This window comes from Meleagris gallopavo, chromosome 17, assembly GCF_000146605.3.
Source record: "Meleagris gallopavo isolate NT-WF06-2002-E0010 breed Aviagen turkey brand Nicholas breeding stock chromosome 17, Turkey_5.1, whole genome shotgun sequence".
Classification (NCBI taxonomy): domain Eukaryota; kingdom Metazoa; phylum Chordata; class Aves; order Galliformes; family Phasianidae; genus Meleagris; species Meleagris gallopavo.
The window spans coordinates 8110448-8137928 of NC_015027.2; the positions used below are offsets into that span (position 1 = coordinate 8110448).

Consider the following 27481-nt stretch of genomic DNA (forward strand, 5'->3'; position numbering starts at 1 on the left):
CGTGCTGGGGGCCGCACGCAGCCTGGGATGCTGCCGCTCCCGAAGGGACCTGAGCGGGCTTTGGTCCTGCTGCCAGCGAGGACTCGCGAGGTTCCCAGGGGACGGGAGAGCCGGTCACGTGTGTCACATCCTACAAACGTGGGTCCGATCCTCGCACCGTTCGCGTTCCTCCCATGGTGCGTGCAGCTGCCGGCCGGCTGCGAGGGCTGGCCGGACCCCCAGCTGGTAGCCTGCTGTCCTGAGACTGTTTCCTCCTCACTCTGGGTTAGCGCTCCGCATCCTGAGTGCTCATACTTTTGTCTTGGCTGGAGTAACTCCACGTGATACCCCTACAAATATGTTTTGCTAAGGAACATCTCGTGCTGGTGTGTTTGATCAGCCACGTGGAGATCAGGGTTGTAAATCAGCGTTTCATTCAGTCTTTGCAGAGAGTGGCTGTGCTGCTTTGAGGGTTGAAATGGACAGATGTTTTTCCATCCTTCCAGATAGAAAGGATCATCCCAGATTTCCTTTTGGGTACATGTTCCTTATCTGGTGTCAAGGCTCCTGAAGGGCATTCTAGTGCCTCCAAGTACAGCCAGCATCACAGTGGTTGCTCTCGGCAAGTAAGATGACAGCAATGTGCCTCATCCCACTCCCAGTGCCCCTGCTAGGGTACATTGTGGGGTGGAGCAGTGACTGCAGGGAGGAGGACTGCATGGTTGTCAGTGGCCTACACATGAATTTCTGGCCTCATCCCTTCTCTGCCCTCGTAAGAGAGCTCTGCCATGCCATCACATGCTCTCCTGGCTAATTTTAGTCCTTTCGCACAAAGAGATGTTTCCCCATGTCTAACTGCAGCTGTTTTCCTTCCTGTGCACCTTGTGCTGTCGGGTGATGAATGAGAAGGGAGCCAAAGGGCTGAGCTGGGAAAGGAGGCTCGCTCCTCTGAGACAGAACGTGGTGACTTCCTCAGGCTGTGCCAGTAGGAGGTGTGGGCGAGGGCTGCACTGCCAACACCCCATACCCAGACTGGGGCTGCTGGGTGCTCCAACACCAAATGACAATAGCTGTAGTTGGGAAGAGAGGGGAATAAAGGGTTAAAATTCATTTTAAGGCTGGGCTAAGAAGCTTCAGTCTTTGTAGCAAGCTTTGTAGCTCTCCTTCACTTTTGCCTTTATGACTAAGAAAGAGAAAACAGGGTAAAACCCAGGCTGTGTCTGGTGTCCACAGTAAAACTTGAGAACAAAAGAACTGTAGTCTTTGGGCAGTGCACGGGCGCGTGCTGAATTCCTGCATTGCTTTCAGCTCCCCTGGGAATTCAAAGTCACTCCGCTTGCTGGGAAACTCTCTGTGGAAAAGCAATGGCACCTCCCCAGCTGCCAGCACCATCACCTGGGAGCTGCACGCTGCAGCTGTGCCCCCAAAGTGGGCAGTCCTGAGATCCCTGCACTGCTCTCCTGCAGCCCCCAGCTCTCAGCAGAGCTGGCGAGGCAGCTCCTGCAGGAAGGGTTTGATTTGCACTGTTTGGTTTGGCTATTTAAATACAGCAATGAGTGTTGGGGTAATTTTAGGCATGTTTATCCTCTGCTCTGGGAGAGACTCAAGACACATGTAAGCAGTTATTCTCCAGTGGGCCTGTTGTGTTTGTGCTTTCACATGCAACATGCACACACCCTGCAGTGTGGCAAATGGGGTGCAGCTGACAAAGCAGGCTGGAAAGGGAGAAAAGTGCAGAGGGGAGAGAAGCACTCCGTGAAGACCCCACGCTGCAGCATGCATTTTTACTCGCTCCCCTGGGTGCAGCTCAGAGGGGCTCGTAGAAGCAGGGCAAAGGTATTGTTCAAAATGGGGCTTCTATGGAAAACTTTTCACGGTGAGTCTGCTTGTAGCTGTCCTTCTTGTGGACAGTGGGATTTAGCAGAGAGGCATCACAATCTCACACCATCTCACTTAAGTGGCTCTGAAAATTAGTGGAGGGAGAAAGTACACTGGACATCTCCAGCAGATCAGGCAGGGGGACAGTGCTATCTTGTGGGTTTCGAGATCCCTGCCTACATTCCCTGAGGGCAGAACAACCCCTATAGCTCTGCAGAGGGCTGCACTGTGCTGGTGGCTGTACCAGTGGGAGGTGTCGTGGCTGTTGTCCCTGGGTTGAACACCAGTTGCTCATCGCTCACCTCAGCTTGGATGTAAATGCACAATGGAAAAAAAAGATCTCAGACCTTCCTCCTCTGGCTGGAGAGCACTGCATCCTAGATTGGTTTCTTGTCTTCAAGGGGATTTCTAGGTCATCAGCCTAAGGGCTCTTGAAACCTTCCACTGTCCTGGCATCCTGGGGCTTGTTTGCTTTCTAAGTACTGCTGCTTCTGGCAAACTGTTGCTTGGGTGACACCAGCAGCATGGCTGCAGTGTTAATGATAGACCAGACTCACAAACTGTTATGTAATTAAAGCGTCTGATAACAAAAATAGTCCTGCAGTGTTTATTCATTTGCTTTCTCTTGTTACATCAGAGACTGGGCCTTTTCATTCTGACTGTGGGCATAAACATTTGGAGTCTATAATGTTTCGTGTTCTGTGTTGCTTAGGAAAAATAAACATTTTCCTTCTTTCATTGCCAACAACAACTATCACCAAATAATCCGGAAACAAACTGTCAAGCCCCAGGAGGTTGCGCTTGGTGGTGCTGTGAAGAATGGGAGTGAGCGGAGAGGAACCTCCAACTGTGTGAAGGCCAGGAACTGCGGCACCTCCCATTTGGCCTCATTTGCCCAAAGTTTGGCCTTTTCCTTTCCATTCTCTCTGCTCTGTGTGCAGCAGGACAGAGCTGCAGCCCAGCTTGAAGGAGCCAGTCCTGTTATAGATGTGTTTGGTGTAAGTAAAGAATTCAAAGGGGCTGGGGGAGTGTCTTGTTCAGGGAGAAGGACCAAAAATCTGTTGACTTTGCTTACACACTTCTACAGCATTTCCTGCTGCACAATGTTTCTGCTGTGGACTTTCAGCTACAGCATTCACACCTTTGTGACCATCCAGTGCTGCAGTTAGACATCCAGGTCTGCCTCCATTCTCTACTCCAGAGTGGGGTGACCCTGGTTTCAGTGCTAACAGCTGTAGGTACGCTTCCAATCCAACCCCTGCAGATCTGTGCTGGGATGAGAAGCAGGCTGGCCAAAATACTGGGCACAGCACTCTGTACCTGAGGAAACCAGTGCTAATGTCAGGCAAGACCATCACCAAGAGCCTGTTCACCGGTGCACAGCCACTAAGGGGGCACAGCTGCCTGGCAGCAGACAGAAAAGACACACTGGAACTGTTGTACATGAGAACCACAGGAGAAATCATATCTGCTCTTCTTCTCTGCACACTGAGCTAAGGGAAAGAGTGCTCCAAGGTGCAGACTCGTGGATGGGAGGAGGATAATCCTACTAGCCAAAGGGTGAGCAAATACTAAGGCGATGCCAAATACTCTGAGTAACAGAAGAAGAAAACAAGGAGAAATAGAAAAGCATCAGAAGGGACAAGGAGGTGGGGAGAAAGCCCATCTACTCCTCCCGTAGCAGAAAACAGCCCTCAGCGACAGGGGAAGTATCTTAAGACTGATGGAATTCATGCTGTAGCTTGTCTAGTCCCTCCCATCTGACAGGGAGGGGGGTCTCCTTTCATGTGTGTGCTGCAGGAGTCAGCAGGAGCCCAGCCGTGGAGGTAATTGGGTGTGTGACAGAGAAGACAAGTTTAAGTTCAGGGCAGGCAGCAGAGGATGGACCCAGTCAGAGGAGAGCACTGGAGTTGTCTGTATGCTCCTGGCTCCTCGGGATGGCTGGGACACTTCCTGGGAAGTTTGGCTAATGTTCATCTGGCCCCATCAGAGCCGGAGAGATGTATGTTGTGTCACAGAATTTGAGTACTGAGACAGCTGGAAGGAACCAAGTGGGCAGTCAGCACCTCCATGGTGGTTTCTGCTCTCCCATGGGATCCTTTCCCTCCAGCTCCCCCTCAGCCTTTTGGTCACAAGACTGTTAGGAAGAGGTACTTTCTCTGCACGGCCCTCTTTGTGAACAGTTTTGTTCCTCTGCTCTTCTCTGCTCTGGGTTTCAGGCCTGGCAGCCCCTCTGACTCAGCCACTTCTGCTCTGCACTTGCAGAAATTTTGCTGCTCGGTCTCCATTGCAAAGCCTTGGCTTCTTCCCCAGCGGGAGGCTGCCTGTTCCTGTGTACACTCACCATCCCTGACTATGGGTTATCCTATGAAGGACAGCGCAAAGGGCTGCAGACTCCTGTAGGCTCAGAGACAGCATATGCATGGGAGGGTTCTTATGGGCTGGGGATCAGCTGTCACTGGGGAGAGCTGGCAGTCCTCCGCAGTTCTCAGCTTCCCCAGGTTGGCAGGAGAGAATTGCTGGGGGGTGAGGCAGGCTCTCTCATGCTGTCTGGTTTCCCATCTTCCCTGCAAGTGCTGTTGTTGTGCTCTGACCCAGCTCTGCATTTGGCTGTTCTGAATGTCTTTCCTGGCTTGCAGAGACCTCCCTTTGCTTTTGGTCTTCCACAATCCTTTCCCCTCTGCTGGCAGGATGGGAGGAGTGGGGATGCCCTCATGGTTACCCTACAGCCGTTGCCTTCTTAAGCCCTTCTCCACACATTTATCCTTGCTTCAGCAGCAGCACAGCTCTAAGCAAACCTCTAAGCATACAGTTAGGGCATACTACATATGAAGAGCTCAAGAAAACAAAGCAGGAGCTCCCTGAAATTCTCATACATATCCCAGAGATGGGTGGTTTCAGCACAGGGTGGAAGGGATTCAACCTTAAGTGACAGGATGTGCCTTATCTAAGCCTTGGGAAGTGACTGCAGTGAGGTGTGTCCAGTCAAGGAGGCTGAAATCTCCAGCCTGATACGTCTCCTGAGCATTGTTTGGAAAGTGGTTTCTGCCCGTCACATTTCCCCTTGCTGGCTGTGCCTGCAGTGGCATTTTCCACCCCTTTCCTGCCATCATGCTAATGTCAGTGTAGTGACGGCAGAGAGAGACTCTATGCCCTACCACTGTTTGTGCAGGGGTGCAGCAAGTGCAGGGGCAGCAGGGCAGGTCTAATGTCCTGCTTCCACCCAAGGGACCTGCTGGTGTCCCCTCCCAAGCCCAGTCAGGCTCTGTCACGGCAGCGAGCAAGCAGGTGGAGCAGGGAGGGTCCTGCTTGAGGTAAAGTTGGGTCTGGATGGTTGAAAGCTGGAGTTTGTGCCAATAACCTCAAGTTAACCAAACAGTAGATACAAAACCTGCCTGTCCTCAGCCCCTGCACATAGGTTCCCTCAGGGCAAGAAGAAAAAAGGTAATTTCTCCTCTCTGCCTCTGCTCAGACATTGATAATCTCCAGTTTATGCCAGTGTTCCTAGCCAAAAAGCCAGTAATTGACTTTTCCTCCACTTGTCAGGCCTCCAGCAGTTTGGGTAAATCTTGTTATCATAGCCAAGACAGAAAGCCCATCTTCAGTTTCAGCCCACTTACCTACCTGGATAATTCCCATCCCAGTTCCACAATGCGGGCTTTCCCTGGAGTCCATCTCCACTCCTGCTCTCCGTGTGCCTTGAAGCAGCTGCCTGGTGCCTCCTGGCCCTGGAGATGCAGACACATTCATCACCCCGCAGTAGTAGAGTGCTCCTGAGCAGTGCATGCAGTGTGGGAAGCCAAGAGCCTTTCAGACTGGGCTTTGGTGAAAAGCATCAGCAGACACAGCTGCTGTTATATGCTTGGCAGAGGGTATCATGGGGGCTGAGAACAAAATATTGGCCAGGACACAATCCTTATGAGCTCCTCCTGCCAGCTGTCCTTCTCAAACATTAGCTGCCTGGGAAGGCAGGACGCCAAGCCACTTTTAGAGAGTTCAGCTTAGAAAGACAGGTATCTTGCACTTGGCAGGGCTCCAGCATTCGGTGGAAGCAGGCTGGTGCAGCCTCCCCTTGGACTGGCCAGCTCATGCACCCTCCTTTCACTAAAGGATTAGATGGATTCCCCATGCAATGGCTGGTGGGTTGAGTGGGCTTTGTTGTGCAAGACATAAAATGGCTTTCTTTGCCATTGTTAGTGGTGTGTGAAAATGCAGCGGGATCCCAGGATGGGGTTGATGCAGAGGCTGGTTTCTAAGGCAAAGGCTGGCAGATGCCAAGCCCCAGGCTGGCGGACTGGCAGGGAGGACAAACCAGCACCGTGAAGTAGTGACAGACATATGAAGAACTGGAGAACTGAACTGCACCTTGTGCAACCTCTCTGGCTCCTGTGCCCATCCATGCATCACTCTGAGGCACGGGGCAGTCTCAGAGTCAAAGCCCAGTAGCGGAATTAATGCCAAGGGCTTCACACTTCATTCCTGCCCGCATGAATGGGCTCATTGTAGGGGAACAGAGGGACGGCAGCACGCGGATTACACGGCATTGCGGCAGCACTGGCATCACGCCAGCCGACCCTTGAGTCCTTAGGCAGGCAAGAGAGCTGGCCTGAAAGAAGACAGCTCTGTGCAAGCAAAGGAAGAGACCTCTAAATACGATTCAAGCCCTGTGGGACAGAGCCTGCCTGCTCGAGCAGCACTGCTGCATCTCAAGCCCTCCTGGCGTTCAAGCACATTTAAATCTGGCTGCACAGAATGAGGCAAAAAGGGCTGCATTTGGACCCAGGGCTCACACAGCACAGTTACTTGGGAATCAAGCAGCCTCTCACCCTATGTGCCTCACAGCAGACTGGGGATTAAGCTTGACTCACGTATCATGGTGGTCTTGTGCCCCATAATCTTGCTGTTGGTTGGGAAACCAATGGAAATCAGTTAATTAGCACTAGTTAATGCTTCCAAGAGGAACTACGCTTTTCTAATTAAGTGTAAGAGAGTGGAGCGGTCTTACTGCAAGCAGATCTACATGCTTAGTGAGGCAAGGGGGATGGTCCTGTCCTTCTCTCTCTCACACAGTGACAGGGACTGCAGGAACAGTCACTGCTGCTCTGCACTGGGCTCTGTCACCCTCCAGATCCGTGTATCTTGCTCTCCAGCTTGTGCAGCCCCTGAGCCATGCCAGGGGTCTGCTTATCACACTACAACACTACAGGAGGAAGAACAGGGAGCACAACCATGTGCTGGGGACTAAAGTCTTCCTCCTGTTCACATCACCCATATCACTGCTATCAGGGCAAGGAGGGAGCACAAGCTAAAAGGATGTGGTGAAAAGTGGGAAATTTTACTCCCTCCCTAGTGATTTGTTTCATGTTTGGAGTGTCTCGTTCTTATCCACAGTTTGCAAAAGCATTTCATGCTGGCCAGCTGTCAAGGAAATGCGGACCAAAAGTAGACTTAGGGGATGCTATGGAATTAGACTTTGTTCACAGGTGTGGCCTGGCCTCAGAGCAAGAATCCAGGGAACTGAGGATGTCTGTGGGAAGCAGGATGTGCCTTAGCAGCCAGGGAAGAAATCAGGTAGAGATGGAACTCACCTCTGCAGGTCTGCTGTTGGTAGATGTCCATCCCTCCATCAAGACCTCTCATATCCCAGACACAGAAGTGACAGCTTTGCTTTTCTCTTCCAGGACATGTCTCGAAAACATCACACCTGGAAGGAGCAGAGTCCCTGGCTTTCATCTCTGGTGGGGACTGGTGTGCCTGCCAAGGGCTTCCCCATGAGTGCAGATGAGCAGGCAGCACACTGGAACCCACCCCGTTGTGGTGTGCCAGACCTCCCGGTGCTGCCGGACGGCCAGAACGGGCGCAACCGGCAGAAACGCTTCGTCCTTTCCGGGGGACGCTGGGACAAGACTGACCTCACCTACAAGTAAGAGAGATGTGAAATGAGAGTAAGACTCAATGGCTTCTCCCTCCCTAAAACTCTCCATCTGATGTCTCCTGACTGCGGCATGCTGTGACGTCCTCATACAATTAAGAGGGCAGCCCTGAGCCGGGTATAACCAGCTTGGCAGGGCAGCCACACACCAAACCGCCTGCAGGACTGCACCCAGCACCTCTCCATCCCTTCACACACGTGTTCCTGTAAATGCAGCTGCTCACTCCCCCATCCCAACACCTTCTGCACAGCCACCTCTCAGCCTGTCCACAACAGCATTCCAGCGCATGCCTTTGCTTCCCCATATCAAACCCCAATGCATATGAGCTGTGCCTCTGCCAGCAGCACACTCCTGCTGTGCTTTTGCCCCCCACAGCCATCATTTCATAGGCTGACCTCACAGTTTGTTTTAAAAAGTCAATTTTATGCTGCTGCTATTGATGTTCCCATAAACATGATTCTAGTGTCAAGTTTAGCCCAAACCAGCCCACACATTCTCAACTGCAGATCTGCTGAACAGGTCTAAGGGAAGGTTGTGTTGTATCCCCAGTTACCCATAGGGTATGAGGTATGAGTGCTGAAGTAAGCACACTTGTATGGACTTCAACAGCACATAAACAATATTTTGTTTAATTCAGTGCAGAAGATTGTTCCTCACAGCGTTAGGAGGCTACAGATGAAAGAAAGGCTTCTTCCATTTTTTACTTTGGTCAACAGAGTTAAAGAAGGAAACACAGCTGAGATGAGCACACACCAACACTGTTAATGGAAGGGAAAGCAAGCTCCCTTTGCAGCAGACCTGACACTCTGGTTACGTTGCAGGGGGCAGAAGAGGCAGCTGCTCTGAGCAAGCCCAGATTTTCAGGGTCAAAAAGTGCAGAGATTGAGGAGCTGAAATCACATCATACCACTCCCAGGCAGCTCTGTGGGGATGGACTCAAGACAGAACTGGGAAATGCTGCAGCCCTTTACTCCAGAAAAGCACAGCTCTGCAAAGTTCTCTAGAGCTCACCTCTGGGCCCAGTAGCCCGAGGGTTTCTGCACTGATGGAATTTGTCTACTGCAGTGTTGCATGGAAAAGGGTTCTGGAATGGAGCTTCTCTGGATTGGAGATACTCTGGTGCCAAGAGGGATTGGCTGATGCTCTTTTCCCCTGGCGTCTTTTGCCTTTCAGAATTATCAGATTCCCATGGCAACTTGTAAAAACCAAAGTGAGAAGGACCATCGAGGAGGCTTTGAAAGTCTGGAGTGATGTGACACCGCTGACCTTTACTGAGGTTCAGGAGGGCCGGGCTGACATTGTCATTGATTTCACAAGGTGAGCGCGGTGGGCAGCAACATCTGGGAGCAGCAGCACTGTGTGTGAGATCCCAGGCCTGCAGCTGAGCTGCCAGCACAGCACAGGCACTGACAGGGAGACTCATATTTCAGCTCTCAGACTTGGGCATGTTTTTGGTTTTTCTGTTAGATGTGGGCCGCTTAGTGTAAATGCAGCTGTTCCGTGCTGGCTATGCACAGTACCGTTACTAATCCGTCATTAACTCTCTGCGTATATTTACATTTCTCTGCCACAGGCTGTTTTCCTAAGTGTTTGTTTTGACGTTCCATCTTCAGGTCCTCCATCCTGTCCCCTGACAGAACAATGTAACTGTCTGCCTGAAGACAAATATAGCTTCCTGGTTAAATGAATTTTGGCTCTTGGCTTGAAATTAATGGTTGGCAAAACATGCACAGGAGCAAAGGCTTCCCTCTGTGGCCTATTTGCACAAAACTGAAAATGGCAGTGGAGACTGTCCAAGCAGGGATACGATTTGTGTTCTGTGTATTTGCCTGTGCCACCCTCAGCTCCCTGAAGCAGTCACATCTCATGGGTTTCTTTCAGTTGTCAACAGTGGGCTCAGCTTGAGTGAGGACCTGAGGATTTGGCTGGCTTCCTCACAGGCTGCCCCTCCACATCCCCTGCCATTCAGCTGGGTTGACTTGATTCTGGCTCTGGCAGCCACCTCCTTAATTCTTTAGATTTCATCTTCAGCTTTGTCTTGAGAAAACCATAAAACTCCCCTGGGTTTGGTGTGATGAAGCTCTGCTTACTCAGTGCCCCAGCACAGAACCAGTAGGGTTCCAAGCAGTCAATTACGGGATGAGCTTGTGGTGGGAGGAAGACCTGCTGTCTCCTCGCTGTGATTCTCCACTTTGGGCTGTGCAGTGCCAAGCACGCGAGCCACACGGCTGTTTTTCTGAGGTGCGCTGTGGTTCCCCTCCAGGTACTGGCATGGTGACAACTTGCCCTTTGATGGGCCCGGAGGGATCCTGGCACATGCGTTCTTCCCCAAGACGCATCGGGAAGGAGATGTCCACTTTGACTACGATGAGACCTGGACGATCGGGAACAACCTGGGTATGGTACTGTTTAAAGGAGCTGTGGTGTGCCAGGTGCCTGTCAGCACACTTAGAGATTATTTAACTGTGCTTTGAGCAGGGTCCCTGTAAAACTAATACGCAACATCATTCTTGTGGTATTGTCACTTCCTGTCACTTACAAGCCTGCTGGACTTTTTTGTCCTCTTCCAGCCACAGCAAAGCCTATGTCCAGCATCAGGACCTTGGATTCCCAGAGCAGACACAGGCTCACACACTGGATGACACACCAAGTGGCTTCCAAAGGACGGCATAGCAACCAAGCCTCAGTCTCAGTCCTGCATGCCCTCAGAGTATTTTCCCTTTGAACAAGTCCATAAAGGGAATCTACCCAGGCTCCAGTTCTGTCCCTGTGGCCTGGGAATGCTCTGACCATAAACAATGCCACTGCAAGTCAAGGCATTTTTTTCTTTGCTAATAATAGATCCGAGCTGGTAGCTCACTGCTCAGGCATTTGGGGCCTGGCGTCACAGTATCCATGTGATACTACAGTACCGCTTGGGACCATCTGGACCAGAGCCCAAAGCATCCGTTTCTGCAAGAGCCACCAAAACTAGTGCAGGGACAAAGACACAATCACAAAGCCCAAGTTAAATCTCTACCCCTCTGAGGTTTTCCATATATTTTGTCCACATTGATGTCAGAGCTCAGATGGGTCCCCCTCAAGTCTGACTCTGACTCTGTTAGGTGAATGCCAGGTTGGCTCTGTCACGTCTCTGACTTGGTCCTTGCCATTCTGATACAAGAATCTCAGCACCAGGTCTTGCTGCTGAAACCTTTCTGCTATTCAGGGACAGGTGGGTTCTGACACTTTGCACCTCCCGTTGGGGCTGCATGTACCGAAAAATTTCCTACATTCCCTCATAGACAGTGTTGGAGGCAAACCAGAACTGTCAAAACAGATGCCAGTTCCCATCAGAACTCAGCCCTGTTCCATGGCCTTTTCCCCCCTCTGCCTTCCATAAATAAATGTTATAAAAGGTCTTTGCAGCTAATTGCTATTTAATATGCTGAAAAGAGCTGTATGATATAAACATGGTTTAATCCGTGCCTTAGCTCTCAGAGATAGGAAAATCCCTAGCCTCATTATATACACGGCAGAGCAGAGGGGGTAAGGTGCCTCAGGGTCAGCCCAGAGCCGTGCAGGGAGCAGGACTGCACACAGAGGACCTTCTGTGAGGGACAGCAGAGCACCCAGCACAGCTCCTGCAGACGTGCTGTCCTTCACCTCCCCAGAGAATCTGACAGTACTGCTGCAGATCTGCCAACACTGGAAAGCATCAAGTGAGGAGCCTGCCAAGCTAAACACAAATGTCTGAAAGTTTGTAATAAATCACTGACGCAGAGACCCCACTTTGTCAGCTGACCTAGGTGTGTTGATCTAATTGTGTCATTGCTGCAAAAATTCATCGCTTCTACGTGCAGCTGACCAGCAGAGGAAGACCAGGGCTCACCTTCCCCTCCACCCTTCCCAGGCTCCCTTCCAGCTGCATCCCCATCCCGGTGCTGAGCAGTGACCTGCTCCCCTGAGCCAGCAGGGAAATCCCGCTCGGAGCAGTGAGACCAGCTGACTCACATCCCTGCCTTTCTCATCACCTGGGCTGCAGCTCGGAGGATTTCTGGCTGAAGGCAAGTGAAGGAATACGCTGAGACTTGTCAACAAACAGCCTCTGCTCACAAGCTTTGCTGCTGTGTTTCTCTTACAAACTTCCCTAAAATGTATCAACTTCAAAAATGAACTATTGGAAGCTAAATAACATCTGCCAGCCAAGCAACATTTTTGCTTACTGAAATACACTTTTCTCTATTTACTCTTATAAACGCTGTCAGATCACATATTCCCAAAGTACAATCTCCCATACAACTGCTTGTGCTCGGTGAAGAAGGGCAGGTCTTGACATTGGAGGAATTTTTATGTGTTTATCTTTAAATGCCCTCCTCTTGCCACAGTCCATACACAAGCAATAAATGAGCTCCCTCTGCTGTCTGCGTGGCAGCCACCATTCGCCGGCTGCATCCCCGGAGGAGTCCCCAATGACACCAGGAGCTGCCACAGCAGGCATGATATAAGTGCTACCTGCTACATTATAGCTGTAGCTAACAACTGTTGCAAGCCTGGGTGAACAAAGAACAGCCTTTCCACCCACCGCTTACTTCTGAAGGCCAGATTTCCTTCTTTCTGCAAAGTTCTCCTTTCCAAAAGTTTGTGGAAAACCCTTATCTTCCTGATAGATAGTGAGTGCAGAAGTCCCTGGAGACAGAATTAAAGATTACCAACATGCCCAGGCTAATACCTGAGCATATGAATTCACTCACAGTGCTCTGGAATCAGTGGATCCCTTAATTATGCCCTTTGATTCCTTAAAAACACACACACAAACAAGCTATAGAGCTATACAGGAAAACATCCAGGAACAATCTGCAAGCTAGATTTCTATTGCTGCATGTCAGACTCCTAGAACATACCTTAGTGCATTATCAGGAGCTGATGATCAGCAGCAATTAACCTAATAGGACAGCTTCCTCTCTGTGAGTACAGCCTGCCCATCTCACACCAACAGGCACAAGCATCTCCTGTCTCACCCCTTTGCAGGCACTGACCTCCTCCAGGTGGCTGCTCACGAGTTTGGCCATGTGCTGGGCCTGCAGCACACAACTGTCTCCAAGTCACTGATGTCTCCTTTCTACATCTTCCGCTACCCGCTGAGCCTGAGCGAGGATGACAAGCAGGGTATCCAGTACCTCTATGGGAAACCCAAACTGGATCCTGACCCAACCCCAACACAGCCAGCAGAGCTGCCCCAGCCAGACCTCGAAACAAACGAGATCACCAACTTGGAGGTAAGCAAACAGCTCATCTCTGTCTCCTTTAACACCATTGTTTGTTCTCAGCTGCTGGGGCTGCCCACACCATGGGGCCAGCAGCAGACTTGGACATGATTTGATGCCCATTTTCCTCCCACACCACTGAGCCCAGTTGTAGGGTGACATCCTGAACATGGGGATGTCTCATCAGCTGAACCCAGCCTGGGTGAGGGAGGTTCTTATCGGTCCCAGCCCCTGACCAGGCCATGCTTTGGCAGGCTGTGCAGCCCGATGCCTGTGAGACAGCTTTTGATGCCGCAGCCACCATCCGGGGAGAGCTGTTCTTCTTCACATCTCGCTACGTGTGGCGGCTCCGAGCTGGAAAGCTGCAGGCTGGTTACCCAGCTCTGGCCTCACGTCACTGGCAGGGGATCCCAAGCTCTGTTGATGCCACCTTCGAGGACCCTTTGGGCAATATCTGGTTTTTCCAAGGTAAGAGCTAGACTGGGATCAGACAGCTCAGAAGTGAATCTTCTTTACAGTGGGGTATTCAGGACACAACAAGTCCCTGGGAGAAGAAACCCTTAGGATACACTCAGCAAATCATGATTCTTGCTGTTTATTTCTTTCTCTGTTTAAGCTTTTTTAGCAGATATCGAGGGGAGAAGAGAGAAGAAAGGGTCGCTTTTACTTCAGACACAGCCAAGATATGCCATTCTCCTCCTCTGGAATTGTTTTGAGCCCTCTGCTCTGGCCATGCTGCTGGCAGAGGAGGAAGGAAATACTTGTAACATCTTTCTTGGGGATGAAAACAGGAGAAGAATGGCAGGTTCACTGGTGCCCACAGTCACTGAGTTTTGCTAGCATCCCAAAACTGTGAGCCCACAAAGAAGGGAGCCTTTATGCAGAGCCAGGCAACCTCCACCTACCACAGGGATTCAACATCAGCCACCACAGCAGGGTGAGACGTCCTGGACAACTTTGGAGCTTAAGACCAGCAAGGACTGCTGTTTCAGCTTCATTGTTTTCTCTAATGCTCTTTCCATGTGTGTATTAAATAGCAGGGACACAGACCTGTAACTACGCCCAACTCCCCTGACTGTGCATGCCCCATCTGCGCACAATGAGACCAAGCACCAGAAACCACACTAGGCAGCTCTGCAGGCAGATTTACCACAAAAACAGATTGCTTAGCACGTCACCTGCAGATGAGGTTTACAGTGTGAAAATTGGCAGGCTCCTACCATGAATTAAAATGAGATAAGGGGAAAGTATTACATGCCATAGGGCAATTGCAGAGACTCCTGTTTTAATCTAAACTGGAAATATGTCCCCGGTCTCTGTTTCAGCTTGGCAACAAGAAATGGAGCTCTGTAGCTTGCCTCTCTACAGTCACATGTCCCCTGTATGCCTGTGCATGCCTACGTATCATCTCCTCCAGATAAGCTGGCAGGGTAGGGGCTGATCCCTGGGCCCTATCCCATGCATGGTTGTAGCAAACAAAGAACGTGCCCCCCTTGAGCCAGTCCATAACCCATTTTGCTCCTCTGCACCCGCCTGGCTGCCCCAGGTCTCGCCACAAGAATCAGCCTTTGTCTTGTCAAACTCTACAGCTTTGTGGATTTCTTTATCCAACGATGGGTTCTTCTCCTTTTTCAGCATAACCAGGGCAAACTCAAAGTTCAGGGCTGATTCAACTGCCCTAATGCATCCTTGAAAACAACAGGCAACCCCATCTGACTGGAGCAGCTAGAGAGAAACATCCTTTCAAACGCACACAGGCCTCTCCAACACCACAACCATGAGAGGCCAGGAAAGGCAGCCTGGCAGCTAGTATGTAAAGTTAAATCTTATATTATAAATTCCACAAATACAGAAGAGACAGCTGCTAGGGGTCCTCCCAATCCCACCACTGACAATTCTGGGTTGAATTGAGGGGAGAATTGAATTCCTTACCCGTTTGGTGAGCATTCATTAATAGCTTTCCTTGGGAGCACTGCCCAGGCACCAGCTCGAGTCTGCAATTCAGTGCCAAGTTATCTGACATCTAAGAACTCTGAACCTGTGTCTCCGCTTTTCCATCTCCTCACCAGATACTCAGTACTGGATTTATGATGGCGAGAGAAGAGTCTCTGGTCCCACCCCAACTGTAGAGCTGGGCCTCCCTGCTTCTCCTGTGCAGGCAGCTCTGGTGTGGGGGGCAGAGAAGAACAAGATTTACATCTTCAGTGGAGGCAACTACTGGCGCTTCAACCCTCACACACGGCAGGTGGACAACATCTACCCCCGGACCATGGCTGACTGGCGTGGTGTCCCACAGGAGATTGATGCTGCTTTTCAGGATGACTTGGGTCAGTACCAGTAAGGACAGGGCCTGCTCTGGGGCATGTGCTCAGAGTGATGCTGCTTCCCACCAGAAAGACTTAGACATTTGGTAGCAGTGGACACTTCCCAGCCATAGCACATGCCATGCAGTTTATAGAGATTCAGACAGATCCCTCCAGTGAGTAGGGAACTGAGGATTATTTCATGAAAGTAAGGAGTTTTTAAAGTATTAATTAGAACAATCAGCATTTAAGCATCTGATGAGAGAAAACTTAAAATTTCTGGTAAATGAACGGTCACAGAGTACTACCCAGCTGTACCACTCCCAACAACGACAGCACAGCAGCTCGGCCCACAGTTCAGCCTAGGCAGCTGTGCTAAACAAACTGGCTGCTTTCAGTACTACCTAGTGCTGGCAGCTGAGCCAAGCTATCTCACCTACTCCCTCTGTCCTCCACAGGTTTTGCTTATTTCCTGAGAGGCCGAGACTACTGGAAGTTCGACCCCGTCCAGGTGAAAGTGCTGGAGGGCTACCCACGCCAGATCAGCCAGGACTTCTTCAGCTGCACACCTTCCTCCAACTCCTTCCGATGAAGGAGCATCCCCCACTCTTCCCTTACATCCCTGACCTCCAGCAGCCACCGAGGGCTCCACTGCCCGTCCTGGCTCCTTTCAGGCGCAGAGCCTGACACAACAGACGTCTGTCACGACAAGTGACAAAGTTTGCTCCTCTCCCGTTCCAGCAGCAGCCCCAGCTTCGGTCACTACCAATACAAAAGCATCTGCCACATTCTTTACAGACGCGAGCAGGCCAGGCCCTTCCAGCGATAGCGTTCCAAAAGCCATCAGGCTCGCCTGGAACGGGACCCTCCCCATAACCCCGACCGGCCGCCGCCCTCCGCTCTGTGAGGCCGCAGCCCCTCAGCCAGCCCCCCGCGGCTCCCAGTGCTGGACACTGCCCCTCCGCACCGCGGAAACAAACCCGCGGGCGTCAACGTTTGTACGACGCGTATAAACTCTTTTTTTAAAAAAATATATATACTGTGTATATACGTATGGATGTACCAATAAAACGCCTCTTTTCTACCTGCCGCCCGCCTCCCCTCAGCGCAGCCGCCGCGCGCCGGGTGGGCGGGAACGAGTGGGCGGGAACGAGCGCGCGGGAACGAGCCCGCGGGGCGGCGCCCAGCGCATGCGCAGAGCAACAACCGAGTAGGCCGCGGCGCTACCCCTCCCGCTGCGCCCCGCTCCTATCAGCGCCGCCGGAGCCCCGCCAGGCCACCGCAATGATGATGATGGCGCTGAGCAAAACCTTTGGGCAGAAGCCTGTTAAGTTCCAGCTGGAGGAGGACGGCGAGTTCTATATGATCGGCTCCGAGGTGCGGACAATGGCGGGGGGCGGGGGACGAGGCGAGACTGAGGGATGGGCTGTGCTGAGCTGAGCGGGAGCAGAGGGCCTTTGCTGCAGTGATAGCGTGGGAAATGTGCGGCTGAAAGGAGCCGTAGCCGCGGGCAGTCGGACCGTGTGCGCCGTACGAGGCACGTGGAGGAGGAGGGATCGCCTTCCTGTTCCCCGCTGTCTGCTGGTGAGCGCTGTAGGGCAAAGATGCAATTAAAAATGGCCTGAAAGATGGTAAGGTCAAAATGAGTCCTGTCGACGAGGAATGTGAGCCTCTTTGTGGACTATAAGCACTCTACAAACACAGCACCAGTCTAAAAATCTGCTTTCAGAGCCTAGAACTCATCCTGCTGACTAGCAAGCCTTGTGCTGAGAAGAGCAGAACTGCTTTGCAGGTGTTCAGCAAGCCTGGAGGAGGCAGAGATCACATCCTGCATGTTGCAAAGATTTAAAGGACAGGGCAGGGCTGTGGATGTCTGAGCTATCCCAGTGCTGTCTGGGAAGAGGGATGCTGCTGGAGAGCTGGGTATGCAGCTGGGTTAAATCCCTACTGAGCACTGCGTTGATATAGCAAAGTCAATGTTAAGTTGTTCAGAAATACACGAAAATTGATTTTTGTCAGTGAGTTGGAGTTTCTTATCAAACTAGATTAGGTTGGATGTCAGGGAGAAGTTCTTTACAGAGAGTGGTGAGGTGCTGGAACAGGCTGTCCAGAGAGGTTGTGGATGCCCCATCCCTGGAGGTGTTGAAGGCCAGGTTGAATGGGGCCCTGGGCAGCCTGGTCTGCTATTAAATGGGGAGGTTGGTGGCCCTGCATGTGGCAGGGGTTTGGAGATTCATGATCCTCGAGGTCTCTTCCAACCCTGGCCATTCTGTGATAGTGAAGTAAGTGCTGATAAGAGCTATGTTTTCTATATTGTGCCAGAAATTGTGCTTTATTATGCCAAACCTGATATATGGATTGTGAAAAACATTAAAAAAAAAAAAATCCTCTTGGGAGGATTTTTAAGAGGTCACTGTTATCATTACAGAGGATTTGTTTCAGCTGCTAATAAGCATTTCTTTAAATGGAATGTGATTCCAGGTCATATCTTTGCTTTTCTTTTTCCAGGTGGGGAACTACCTGCGTATGTTCCGGGGCTCGCTGTACAAGAGGTACCCCTCACTCTGGAGACGACTGGCCACAGTGGAAGAAAGGAAGAAGATAGTGGCATCTTCACATGGTAAGAAGATGAGTAAAAAAGATGAGGTTCAACAAAAGCAAGTGTAGGGTCTTACACCTAGGGAGGAATAATTGCATGCACCAATACAGGCTGGGGGATGAGCTGCTGGAGAGGAGCTCTGCAGAGAGGGACCTGGGGGTTCTGTTGGACGACAGGTTGGCCATGAGCCAGCAGTGTGCCCTCGTGGCCAAAAAGGCCAATGGCATTCTGGGGTGCATTAAAAAGAGCATGGCCAGCAGGTCGAGGGAGGTGATCCTCCCCCTCTACTCTGCCCTGGTAAGGCCTCACCTGGAGTACTGTGTCCAGTTCTGGGCTCCCCAGTACAAAAAAGACAGGGATCTCTTGGAAAGAGTCCAGCGGAGGGCCACAAAGATGGTGAAGGGCCTGGAGCATCTCCCCTATGAAGAAAGGCTAAGTGAACTGGGTCTGTTTAGCCTTGAGAAAAGAAGACTGAGAGGGGACCTGATCCAGGTTTATAAATATCTGAGGTGTGGCGGCCATAGCGGTGAGGCCAGTCTCTTTTCAGTGGTACGTGGAGACAGGACGAGGGGGAAACGGACATCAGCTGCAGCATAGGAAGTTTCGCACGAATGTGCATAAGAACTTCTTCACGGTGAGGTGACGGAGCACTGGAACAGGCTGCCCAGGGAGGTTGTGGAGTCTCCTTCTCTGGAGATATTCAAGTCTCGCTGGACGCCTACCTGTGCGACCTGGTGTAGGGAACCTGCTTTGGCAGGGGGTTGGTCTTGATGATCTCTAGAGGTCCCTTCCAACCCCTACAATTCTGTGATTCTGTGAAATGCTCCCAGAGTAAATGACTGCCTTGAAGAACTGTCTCTGTAGGCTCAGAAGCTTGTGTACCTTCAGGGCTTTGCTAATCACTTCAGATTGCCTCAGTGATGGAGTGTGTTCTGCAAAATATGCTGTCCTGGAGTTGGCTGCATTCATCACAATGTAAAAGTCACACCTCAAGATTAACAACATATTCCAGAAGGGACTTCTATTAGCAAAGAGGGGTGGTTCTGTCCCTTAACCCATTGAAAGCATACACGTGTACATCACATGTTTACGACTCCCAGAGTTTGTAGTGTGTTTCTACTGATGTTGCTGCCACAGTGAGAATACAGCCACCTTGGTATTATTTCTGATGGGAGACCTATAGTAAGTACTTATATTCATTAGCAGTGTAACTTGTCATGTGTTCCTCAGGCTAAGGCATAATAAAGATAAGTGGTTCGTTCTATACTTAAGCCTCCCCCCTCTAATATCCTGCTGACCCATTGCTGTTTTCTTTTTTTTTACAACAGAAAATCAGCGGTCTCACAGTCCCAGAAGATGTAAGTCTGATTTTTGTGTTATTCTTAGCTGTGCTGCAGAAATAATCTCTGCCATGACCTTTAGTATTATTACAGTATATATTAACATCTCATCCTCTGATCTCTCCCTGTGGTCTTCCAATTGTGCATCGTCATCACATGCTGAACTTTTCTTTCTCAGAACATTAATGGGTTCTTGGATGCAGATGGTCTGTGCAATTCAGCAATTCTGTCCTGAGGTTCTTCTCCTTTTCCAAGTCTTTGTTTGTACTCCGTGGCTTAGCTTTCATTAATATCTGATGTGTCTGCTCAGCCACTCGCTTTTCCTTTGAGTGTTACATCTCCATTTCCAGCCTTTAAGTCCACTGAGGATTTATAGTTTTCTGGGCTTTTCCTCCCAAAGACTGTGGAAGAGATTTTACATCATTGTGGGTGACTGTAGGTGTGCAGAGCTCATGTGATGTGATAGTATGGGGTAATATAGGGTAGGAATATTTTTTTTTCTCCCCTTATGTAAAAGCACGTTACTTATAAGCCTATTTACTATTTAGGAGGACTTAAAAACTTTTAAAATGATGTATTTTTTTTCTAGTCCCGCCTGCATTGACAGAGAGGGCTTTTCACTATTCAGCTTGTTTATGCCACATGCTATGTAATGCTTTTTCACGTTAATTATTGGCATCTTTCCTGGTAACAGATCATGGATATACAACATTAGCCACCAGTGTGACACTGTTGAAGGCCTCTGAAGTGGAAGAGATCTTGGATGGAAATGATGAGAAATACAAGGCAGTGTCTATCAGCACAGAACCTCCCACCTACCTCAGGTAACCAATGTTGGTGAGGACCAAGGTCACAATGAAGCTACTGGAACTTGTCAGTGTGGACTGGAAGCACTGTCCTGTCCCAATAGAAGTCACATAAACTCAAGGCAGCTTGCAGGGGGTGCTTGCAAGTCTGTGCTAGCTGATATTTGCAATGTTGGGCAAACGAAGATCTCCAAATCGTAAGGATTGGGTTGCTGCCCACGTATTACAGGAAGAAAAACATTAGTGCTTGATGATACAGCTCATTTTGCAATTACTTCATTCCAACTGTAACAGATGTTTTGGAGAACACTCTCTGCACGTACTTTTTGCTGGAGATGTCGCATTTCTCAGCAGTCCCTCTGTAAATACAGACAGGAAATCCAAATATGAACTTCATATTTATAGTGGTACACCTGGATCCATATATGATGGATAGTTGTGAGCTGGAGAATAGACTTTGAAGGAGAGAGTGTGGAATATGAGTTCTCAGTCCAACTGTCATTAGGGAGGAGCTCGTAATTTATGATACTATTCTTAATAATAGTGGCACTGGTGTTCAGGGTCTGCAGGTTAACACAGAGTCTCATTCTCCAGAGAACAGAAGGCAAAGAGGAACAACCAGTGGGTGCCAACGCTGCCCAACAGCTCTCATCACCTGGATGCAGTGCCGTGCTCAACAACAATTAACAGAAATCGCATGGGCAGGGACAAGAAGAGGACATTCCCTCTGTGGTAAGGCAACTTCCTTCTTCAAAAAAGTGGAAACAGTTACCAACATGACACACTGCAGGGGGCTGCTCTAATAGGGAAGTGGTTGCCATAGCCCTGTAACTTTGTGTTGAAGAGTATGTCCAATAACTGGGGAGTTGAAGTATAGGGATTGGTAACAATAAAAAGCACCTTCTTTCTATGCATGCCAGATGTATCATTTTCTGTTCCATGTGCTGTACTGTTGCTCTTTGTTCTAGCTTTGATGACCATGACCCAGCAGTCATCCATGAGAACGCATCCCAGCCAGAGGTTCTGGTTCCAATCAGGCTTGACATGGAAATTGATGGGCAGAAACTCAGAGATGCATTTACATGGAACATGAATGGTATGTAGGAAGGAGAGTTTCCTGGGGCTAGAGAGATACAGTTGCATTCATCACCAAATACGAAGAGAGAACAAGCAAGTCTTTGCCCCATAAAGGAAAAGCTTTAAAGCTCTTTGACTTTGATGTATTCGGCTCTCATGGCTCTTAGCAGATCCCTGACACTTCCATGGGTTGCAGTAATTCCTGGATGCCTGTAATCTGAAAAGTTAGGCCTATTCTGATCCACTTCATCAGTTCAGCAGCCTAATGGAAATGTCAGCCAAGATTAATACCAAACAGTTAATGTGTATTTAATTAATTAATAGACTATTGCTGCGTTCTTTGTGAAACAAGAAAGTCAAGTCAGTGTGTACATGTATACAACCCCGAAACAAAGCACTGTTTTAACAGCAAAAGGTGATGCAGTTAGGATTCCCTTCTTCAGGCAAAGATCTTAACTTGGGTATTCTGTAAGTGGCAGAAATTGGTGGCTGAGAAATAAGTCTTTGTGTTCTTATTCTGTATCAGAAAAGCTGATGACCCCAGAAATGTTCTCAGAGATTCTTTGTGATGACCTGGATTTGAATCCTCTGACCTTTGTCCCTGCTATTGCCTCTGCCATCCGACAGCAGATCGAATCGTACCCAACTGACAGCATCCTAGAGGATCAGTCAGACCAACGCGTTATTATTAAGGTAATTATAGGGAGGCACTAGAATGAGAGCTGAACCATTTGCATTTCTCTAGTTTTTTTTATGGGGGAGGAATAGTACAAGGACTTCCATCAAATCCTAGGAGTTTCTAATTCCATCCTTTGTCCAGATTAGATTTTGTCCTTGAGAAATGAATGACTTGTTTCTTCCCTTGTCTCCAGCTAAACATCCACGTAGGGAACATCTCCCTTGTAGACCAGTTTGAATGGGACATGTCAGAGAAGGAGAATTCACCAGAGAAGTTTGCCTTGAAGCTGTGCTCAGAGCTTGGTCTGGGTGGGGAGTTTGTCACTACTATTGCCTACAGCATCCGGGGGCAGCTGAGCTGGCATCAGAAGACATATGCCTTCAGGTACAGAACTGTCATCTTTCTGGATGGGTGTAGATGTGTGTTCTAACTTCATGGCTGTTAGCATCAATGAATCTTGAACAGCTGATGCAATGTAGAAAGCTTAATTTGAAATTGGTTCTCATGGATTGTACCCACTCTATAGTTCTTAAATTATTTTTCTATGGTAAAAGTGTTTGATTTCTCATGTTCATATGCCCACTAGTGCATGCAACTGTCTTCCTTTTAAACAAGTTTATTAGATGAAAAAGAAGTAGGGTGCAAGTAAAGATTTTTTTATTTCTTGGATATCCTTTTGTATGTTCCATCAACTGGCAATCCCCTAATCTGGTGTCATTTAAAGACCACTGCTTGTGCAAGGTTAGCAGTTCAGATGGTTTCATTTCTCCTCACTGCTTTGGATGGTTGTCTGCCTTGAAGTGGCAAGTGAGTCACATCATCACAGGATGGCTAGGTGTTAGTGGTGAGCTGTAAGACACTGTATTGCTTGTATGAAATGGATGGACTCCTGGATATTGGAAATGTTAGTAGTGGATCTAACCAAAGCACTCTACAGGTGTCTAGTGACATGTTTGCAGTCATGTCTTGCTCAGGCATGGCCCTTTGCTTGTTGTTGGCTGCCTGACTGGTGAAGAAATGAAGCATTTTGATCTAGTGCCTGGTGTATTTTGTTCTGTAGTAGATCCTGGTGCCTCTCAACCAGCTTGTGTTTTTGCTCAGAGATCTTTTTGTGGTGGGTGTCATACATCCCACGACCAAATATCAACGAAATCAGCTTTTCCCACAGAATGAAAGGCTGTTCTAATTAACAGTGGCAGAATACCCATGCCTTCTTCTAATGTCTGCACATGATGATCCTCAGATACATTTCTGTCTCATCAGCTCTGCCTGACTTGGGCCAAGGTTTGGTCTTCTGAGCTAAGACTGATTGACACCATAGCTCTCTACCCTGGATGAAGTTGAAGCTGATCACAGGCCATTCTTACAGCTGGAATGCAGCAGTGTCAGATTTGATTAATCAGCTTTGTAACTTGTCTCCTAATAATAATTATTCCCAGTTGTGCTTTGCAGCGTTCTGTGGCAATTTACTGTACGGATGTTATCCTCCATATGTTGCTGAGTTTGCAGTCTGTTAAGCGTTCCTTAATGTGTGCTGATGGGTTTTTTGACCTCAGGCCATGGTGACGCTTGAGGAAGTTTGAGAGTTCAGCAAGTGATGTATTGCAGAGGTGGGAGAAAGGTGCTGCTGGCGCCGGTTTTGTAGAGGTCAGTTTGAGGAAGCTCGCAGCTAATCCCTAATGTGGTTCACATGGAAGTTAAACTCTTCTCTAGGAGCTAGGGAGTTGACTTCTACCTTGCTATCCATAACAGTAGGTTGATATTTTCAGATCTATGTGGGACCAAATGAAACTGCTAGAGCAGAGGGTACGTGTTGCTGAGAATTGGTTGGAACCTGAGGGCAGTCATTGGCAATATGGTGCCTCTAGTGCTGCCTCTTCTTCCCTGCTGCTTTACACGTGTACTTTGTATGTATAAAACCATGTATCTGGCCCTAGTTACTGAAGAGTGTACCTTTTAGGGGTAGCTCAAATAGGTAGATTCCAGGCCACCTTTAGACTGTTGCAATTTTTTTTAAGGAGAATTAAAAACAAGGAAGGAAGGCAGAGAGAACGAAGTGTGTACCCATGAACCATTCAGAGGTAAAAAGCACCTAATTTAAGACTTGCTTTTTTTGTCATAGTACAAACATGCCCTCCTCTTCCCTCTTTTCTTCCTGCAAAGGAGCACTTTTGAAACCTTCCTGTGATTAATGATGTTTGGGTTTTGTGGTTGGTTAGTTCCTGAATTCCCAAACTACAGCAGTGATGGTTGCTCCAAAGTTATTCCGACGATGTAAGGAAAGAGTGCTGTAGATGTATCAAAAGAACCTTAAAGTCTCCAGGAACTGGAGATTTTGGGAAGTCATGTGCCTCTTAGTCATCAGAGGGAGAGGTGAAACTGTCCTTCAGTTGATGAACTCCAGGACAGTTCTTCCATCTGGCTTCTCTCTGCATAACAAGGGGAACCTGAGAACCCAATGGAAGTGACAGGACTGGAAGTGGTTGGTAACTGATGCAGTTGTGATTTTCAGGGTGCTGGTGTACTGAACATTTCCTGCCTCGGTGCTGAGATGTTTCTAAGGGCAGCACACAGTGTTTCATACCCAGACTTTTGCCTTCAAAACCAGGATGGCGTTCTCTTGAACATCAAACTTGTATGCCTGAGGAGTTGCCCTTTGCAGAGGAAGACCTCTCCCTGCACTCTTGGCTGCACTGCTGTGCCTGTGATGCTGCTGCCAGAGCTCTGCCCCAGCAGAAGCAGTGCAGTGCTCCACTGGGAATGCTGCAGCTGACAGTGCCTTTCAGTCATTCTGCCAGCACCTCTTGTTTAAAATATGAATGAGGGGGAGCTGTCCTGCGATGAAGTTTAGGAGATGAGGAAGGATTTTTCATTTTCTCTAATTCTACCTTACAGAAATGTGGTATCTGAACTGGCTTGCATGTAAGCAATGCTCATGAACTGGCTTTCCAGCCCCTATTTAATTCTAGTGGATGCTCATTGCTGATAGCCTGATCTCAACCTCATTTACCATGCTTAAGTCAGGATCTAGCAGTTAGCCTGGAATTTGCAGCATTTTGTGGCTAAGATGAATTTCCTGGCTTCAAGTGTTGCTTTAGTGGATATCAACAATATTGGAAGTGGATTTGGCCAAAGTTTCCTCCCTGGATCAGATACCAAAGGCATTGGATTCATTTTTCTTTTAACAGCTTTGATGCAGACTTTGTCTGTCCCATGGTGATCAGCATCAGAGTCCCTTCCTGTGAATGAGATGGCTCAGCATCAGTGCTGGGATCCTGGTGGGGGCATCCCTGGGATCTGCACACACACCTGTGTGAGGGCTCACACACGTTCACACACACGTACACGTTCACACACACACTTGTGCTGAGCTGCTTTCTGGAATTCAAAGCAAACATTTACATTCTGAGGCTCCTTTGTATTTATGCTGAGCTTCCAGCTCCACCCTCAATGTTTGGGAAGCTACTCCTGATAAGTTCCTGTTGACTTTTGCTGAAAAGTCACTAGTGAAGGAGTAAACATTTTTATGCGTGTGATAATGCAGCTGTTCAGGGCAGACAGATCTCTGATTAGCAATCTTGTGATCTGTGACAGAGCCCTGTGTTTCTGTGCTGGGATTCATCGCAGTCTGTGGTTACAACAGCAGGTCCTCAAAAAAGAGCCTTTGCCATGGCAGTGGGGACAAAGTCCTTGTTTCACTGTCAGGTTCCCATCCTGTCAGGCTCCCTGATAGCCTGACGTGCTGGGAAGAGCTGCTGGAGTTGCCCTAGGCAAGCTACAGCTAGGAAGTAAGAGCTGCAGAATGGCAAAGCTAGTTAAGAGCCATGTTAACAGTCCCTGCTCAGTTACTGCTCTGGGAGACATCCTCCCCACATTAATAAACTGATCTGAATGTTGCCTGTGCTTACTCCATTCGAACACTGACAGCCAAGTACATAATGGCCTTAATAGGAGGGAGCTTCTGCCACAGTCACTGTGATGTCTGTCCTCTCTGGTTGGTAATAATTGGTCTCCTTGAGGTGTAACTGCCCCTGTTCTGGGAACAGGACTGTGTTCGCTGGGGCTGAGTGAGTGCTTAAGCCTGAAACACTTAAAATGATCTGCTGTGCTTGTGTCTTGCACCTGGGCTGGTAACCCAGAGGAGCGGACTGTTAGCACTGATGAATGTTGCTTTGACTTCTGCCCTGCTGCTGCAGTGAAAACCCTTTGCCGACTGTGGAAATCGCGATTCGCAACACAGGGGATGCTGACCAGTGGTGCCCTCTTCTGGAAACCCTCACAGATGCCGAGATGGAGAAGAAGATCAGAGACCAGGATAGAAATACAAGGTGCTGCCCCTCGTTCAGTTCTCATTCTGACCCGTCCCTAAGACAGAAGTTAAAAGCTTTAATGTTTTTTTTTCCTCTGCTGAGTGCCAATTGGCAGGATTTCAAACTTGCACACCACAACAAACTCATAGCCCTTTTGCTTCAGGATACTAAATTGTTATCACCTTACTCCACAAATAGTCTACTTTAGCCATATCCTGTTTGAAGCAAAGTTTCCTTTTTTTTTTTTTCCCCTTGGACTCTGCTTGTGCGGGGGAAGTGTTTCTATAGGAAGGCATTCATCAAAAATATTGGAGTTTCATGCGCTGTCATGTGAATTAGCATCCTGCCAGAAGGATTCCTTTTATGTAGGATAAAGTGCTGTTTGATCTAGGGACAGACAGGGTCTCAGCTCCAGCCTGATGAATGCTGACCTGTTTGCTGGCACGTGAGCACTTCTGTCATTGCAGTGCTTGCCGTAGAGCCCCACTAAGCAGTGCTCAGCAAGTACTCAAAAACACTTGCTCCTACTTGGTTAAACTGCAACTGCTTCTGGCAATAGAAATGAACTGCTAGTATCTCTCCAGAAGATGTGTTGTGGGAGCAGTAAGTATGCTGGCTCGGCTCTCTCCTAATTTATTGCTGATTAACAGTGATAGCTGAGAAGAAAAACAATTATAAATCTATCTGAATAGTTCTCAATAGCAACTGGTTCAGTCTCAGTGAGCAAAACTGCCCTAAAAACTGAAAACGGTGTGTCATAGCACTACAAGTAGGGGCACTCAAGTGACCAAGGATGTTTGGACAGTAAAAAAAAGTATCACAAAGCTGTGGTAACCTCACCAAAAGCGTCACTTTTAGCAAGGCTTCACATGTCTGTAACACAGCACTCACTGTAACTCTTTTTCTCTTCCTAGGCGCATGAGACGCTTGGCCAACACTGCTCCAGCCTGGTAAACTTCCTGTTGTGACACTGGTGCTCTTCCTACAGACTTTGTCCCTACTTCTCTCCCCAAGTGGATCTAGGATTGGCAGGGGTCTTACTGTCCCTCAGGGGACACACATTCCACTTGCCAAGAGTTCCCTGTACTGCTGACTTCTGCCCCATCCCCTCAGCCTAGAGGCCACGTACCAAGAATGCTGCATTAGCACCTGACCTAGCTGAGACTTGTGGCAGCTGTTGGAGCCCTCATATACCTGTGTGTGGACAGTGTAAAAATACTTTTGTATAGGTGCAACATGCACTACTAGAACAACTTTTTAAATAAAAGGAATGCATACTACTAAGGTAGAGTTCAGTGTGTTTAAACAAGTAGTGATCTCACACTTTGTCC

General features: G+C 49.0%; 2 protein-coding genes and 1 long non-coding RNA gene across 5 annotated transcripts; 2 read left to right on the forward strand and 1 right to left on the reverse strand.

Annotated features, from left to right (window-relative positions):
• Positions 1-6: 6 nt before the first annotated feature.
• LOC104913562 lies at positions 7-16493 on the reverse strand. Of its 2 annotated transcripts, none has more exons than XR_002120414.1 (5): positions 16425-16493; positions 7666-7774; positions 7446-7561; positions 5482-5585; positions 7-1049 (listed from the first exon to the last, which is right to left on the reverse strand). It is a non-coding gene; the product is annotated as an uncharacterized LOC104913562 (long non-coding RNA). The 2 variants fall into 2 exon arrangements; XR_795480.3 differs by having other exon boundaries at positions 16403-16473.
• Positions 7520-16428, forward strand: MMP11 (matrix metallopeptidase 11). 2 transcript variants are annotated; one of them, XM_010720327.3, is made up of 7 exons: positions 7520-7780; positions 8964-9107; positions 10054-10187; positions 12801-13048; positions 13291-13504; positions 15106-15363; positions 15798-16428. In XM_010720327.3, exons 1-7 carry the CDS (start codon positions 7542-7544, stop codon positions 15929-15931), a joined length of 1371 nt encoding a protein of 456 aa, XP_010718629.1. In that variant the 5' UTR covers positions 7520-7541; the 3' UTR covers positions 15932-16428. The 2 variants fall into 2 exon arrangements, with proteins under 2 accessions (XP_010718629.1, XP_019476649.1); XM_019621104.2 differs by lacking the exons at positions 15106-15363; positions 15798-16428 and adding an exon at positions 13653-15099.
• A 29-nt stretch (positions 16494-16522) lies between the features above and the next one.
• Positions 16523-27434, forward strand: SMARCB1 (SWI/SNF related, matrix associated, actin dependent regulator of chromatin, subfamily b, member 1). Its single transcript, XM_010720329.3, has 10 exons — positions 16523-16716; positions 17848-17959; positions 19267-19296; positions 19973-20102; positions 20679-20816; positions 21053-21180; positions 21688-21854; positions 22034-22224; positions 26037-26168; positions 27065-27434. The coding sequence occupies exons 1-10, from the start codon at positions 16624-16626 to the stop codon at positions 27102-27104; spliced, it is 1161 nt and encodes a 386-aa protein (XP_010718631.1). The 5' UTR covers positions 16523-16623; the 3' UTR covers positions 27105-27434.
• Positions 27435-27481: the final 47 nt, after the last annotated feature.

Bases quoted from the DNA above. Each gene is read 5' to 3' on its own strand.
- MMP11 (XM_010720327.3), top strand. From the start codon at position 7,542: ATGTCTCGAAAACATCACACCTGGAAGGAGCAGAGTCCCTGGCTTTCA. The intron at 10,188-12,800 runs GTATGGTACTGT...ACCCCTTTGCAG, and splicing joins GACGATCGGGAACAACCTGG to GCACTGACCTCCTCCAGGTG. The intron at 13,049-13,290 runs GTAAGCAAACAG...ATGCTTTGGCAG, and splicing joins ACGAGATCACCAACTTGGAG to GCTGTGCAGCCCGATGCCTG.
- SMARCB1 (XM_010720329.3), top strand. From the start codon at position 16,624: ATGATGATGATGGCGCTGAGCAAAACCTTTGGGCAGAAGCCTGTTAAG. The intron at 20,103-20,678 runs GTAACCAATGTT...CTCATTCTCCAG, and splicing joins GAACCTCCCACCTACCTCAG to AGAACAGAAGGCAAAGAGGA. The intron at 22,225-26,036 runs GTACAGAACTGT...CTGCTGCTGCAG, and splicing joins CAGAAGACATATGCCTTCAG to TGAAAACCCTTTGCCGACTG.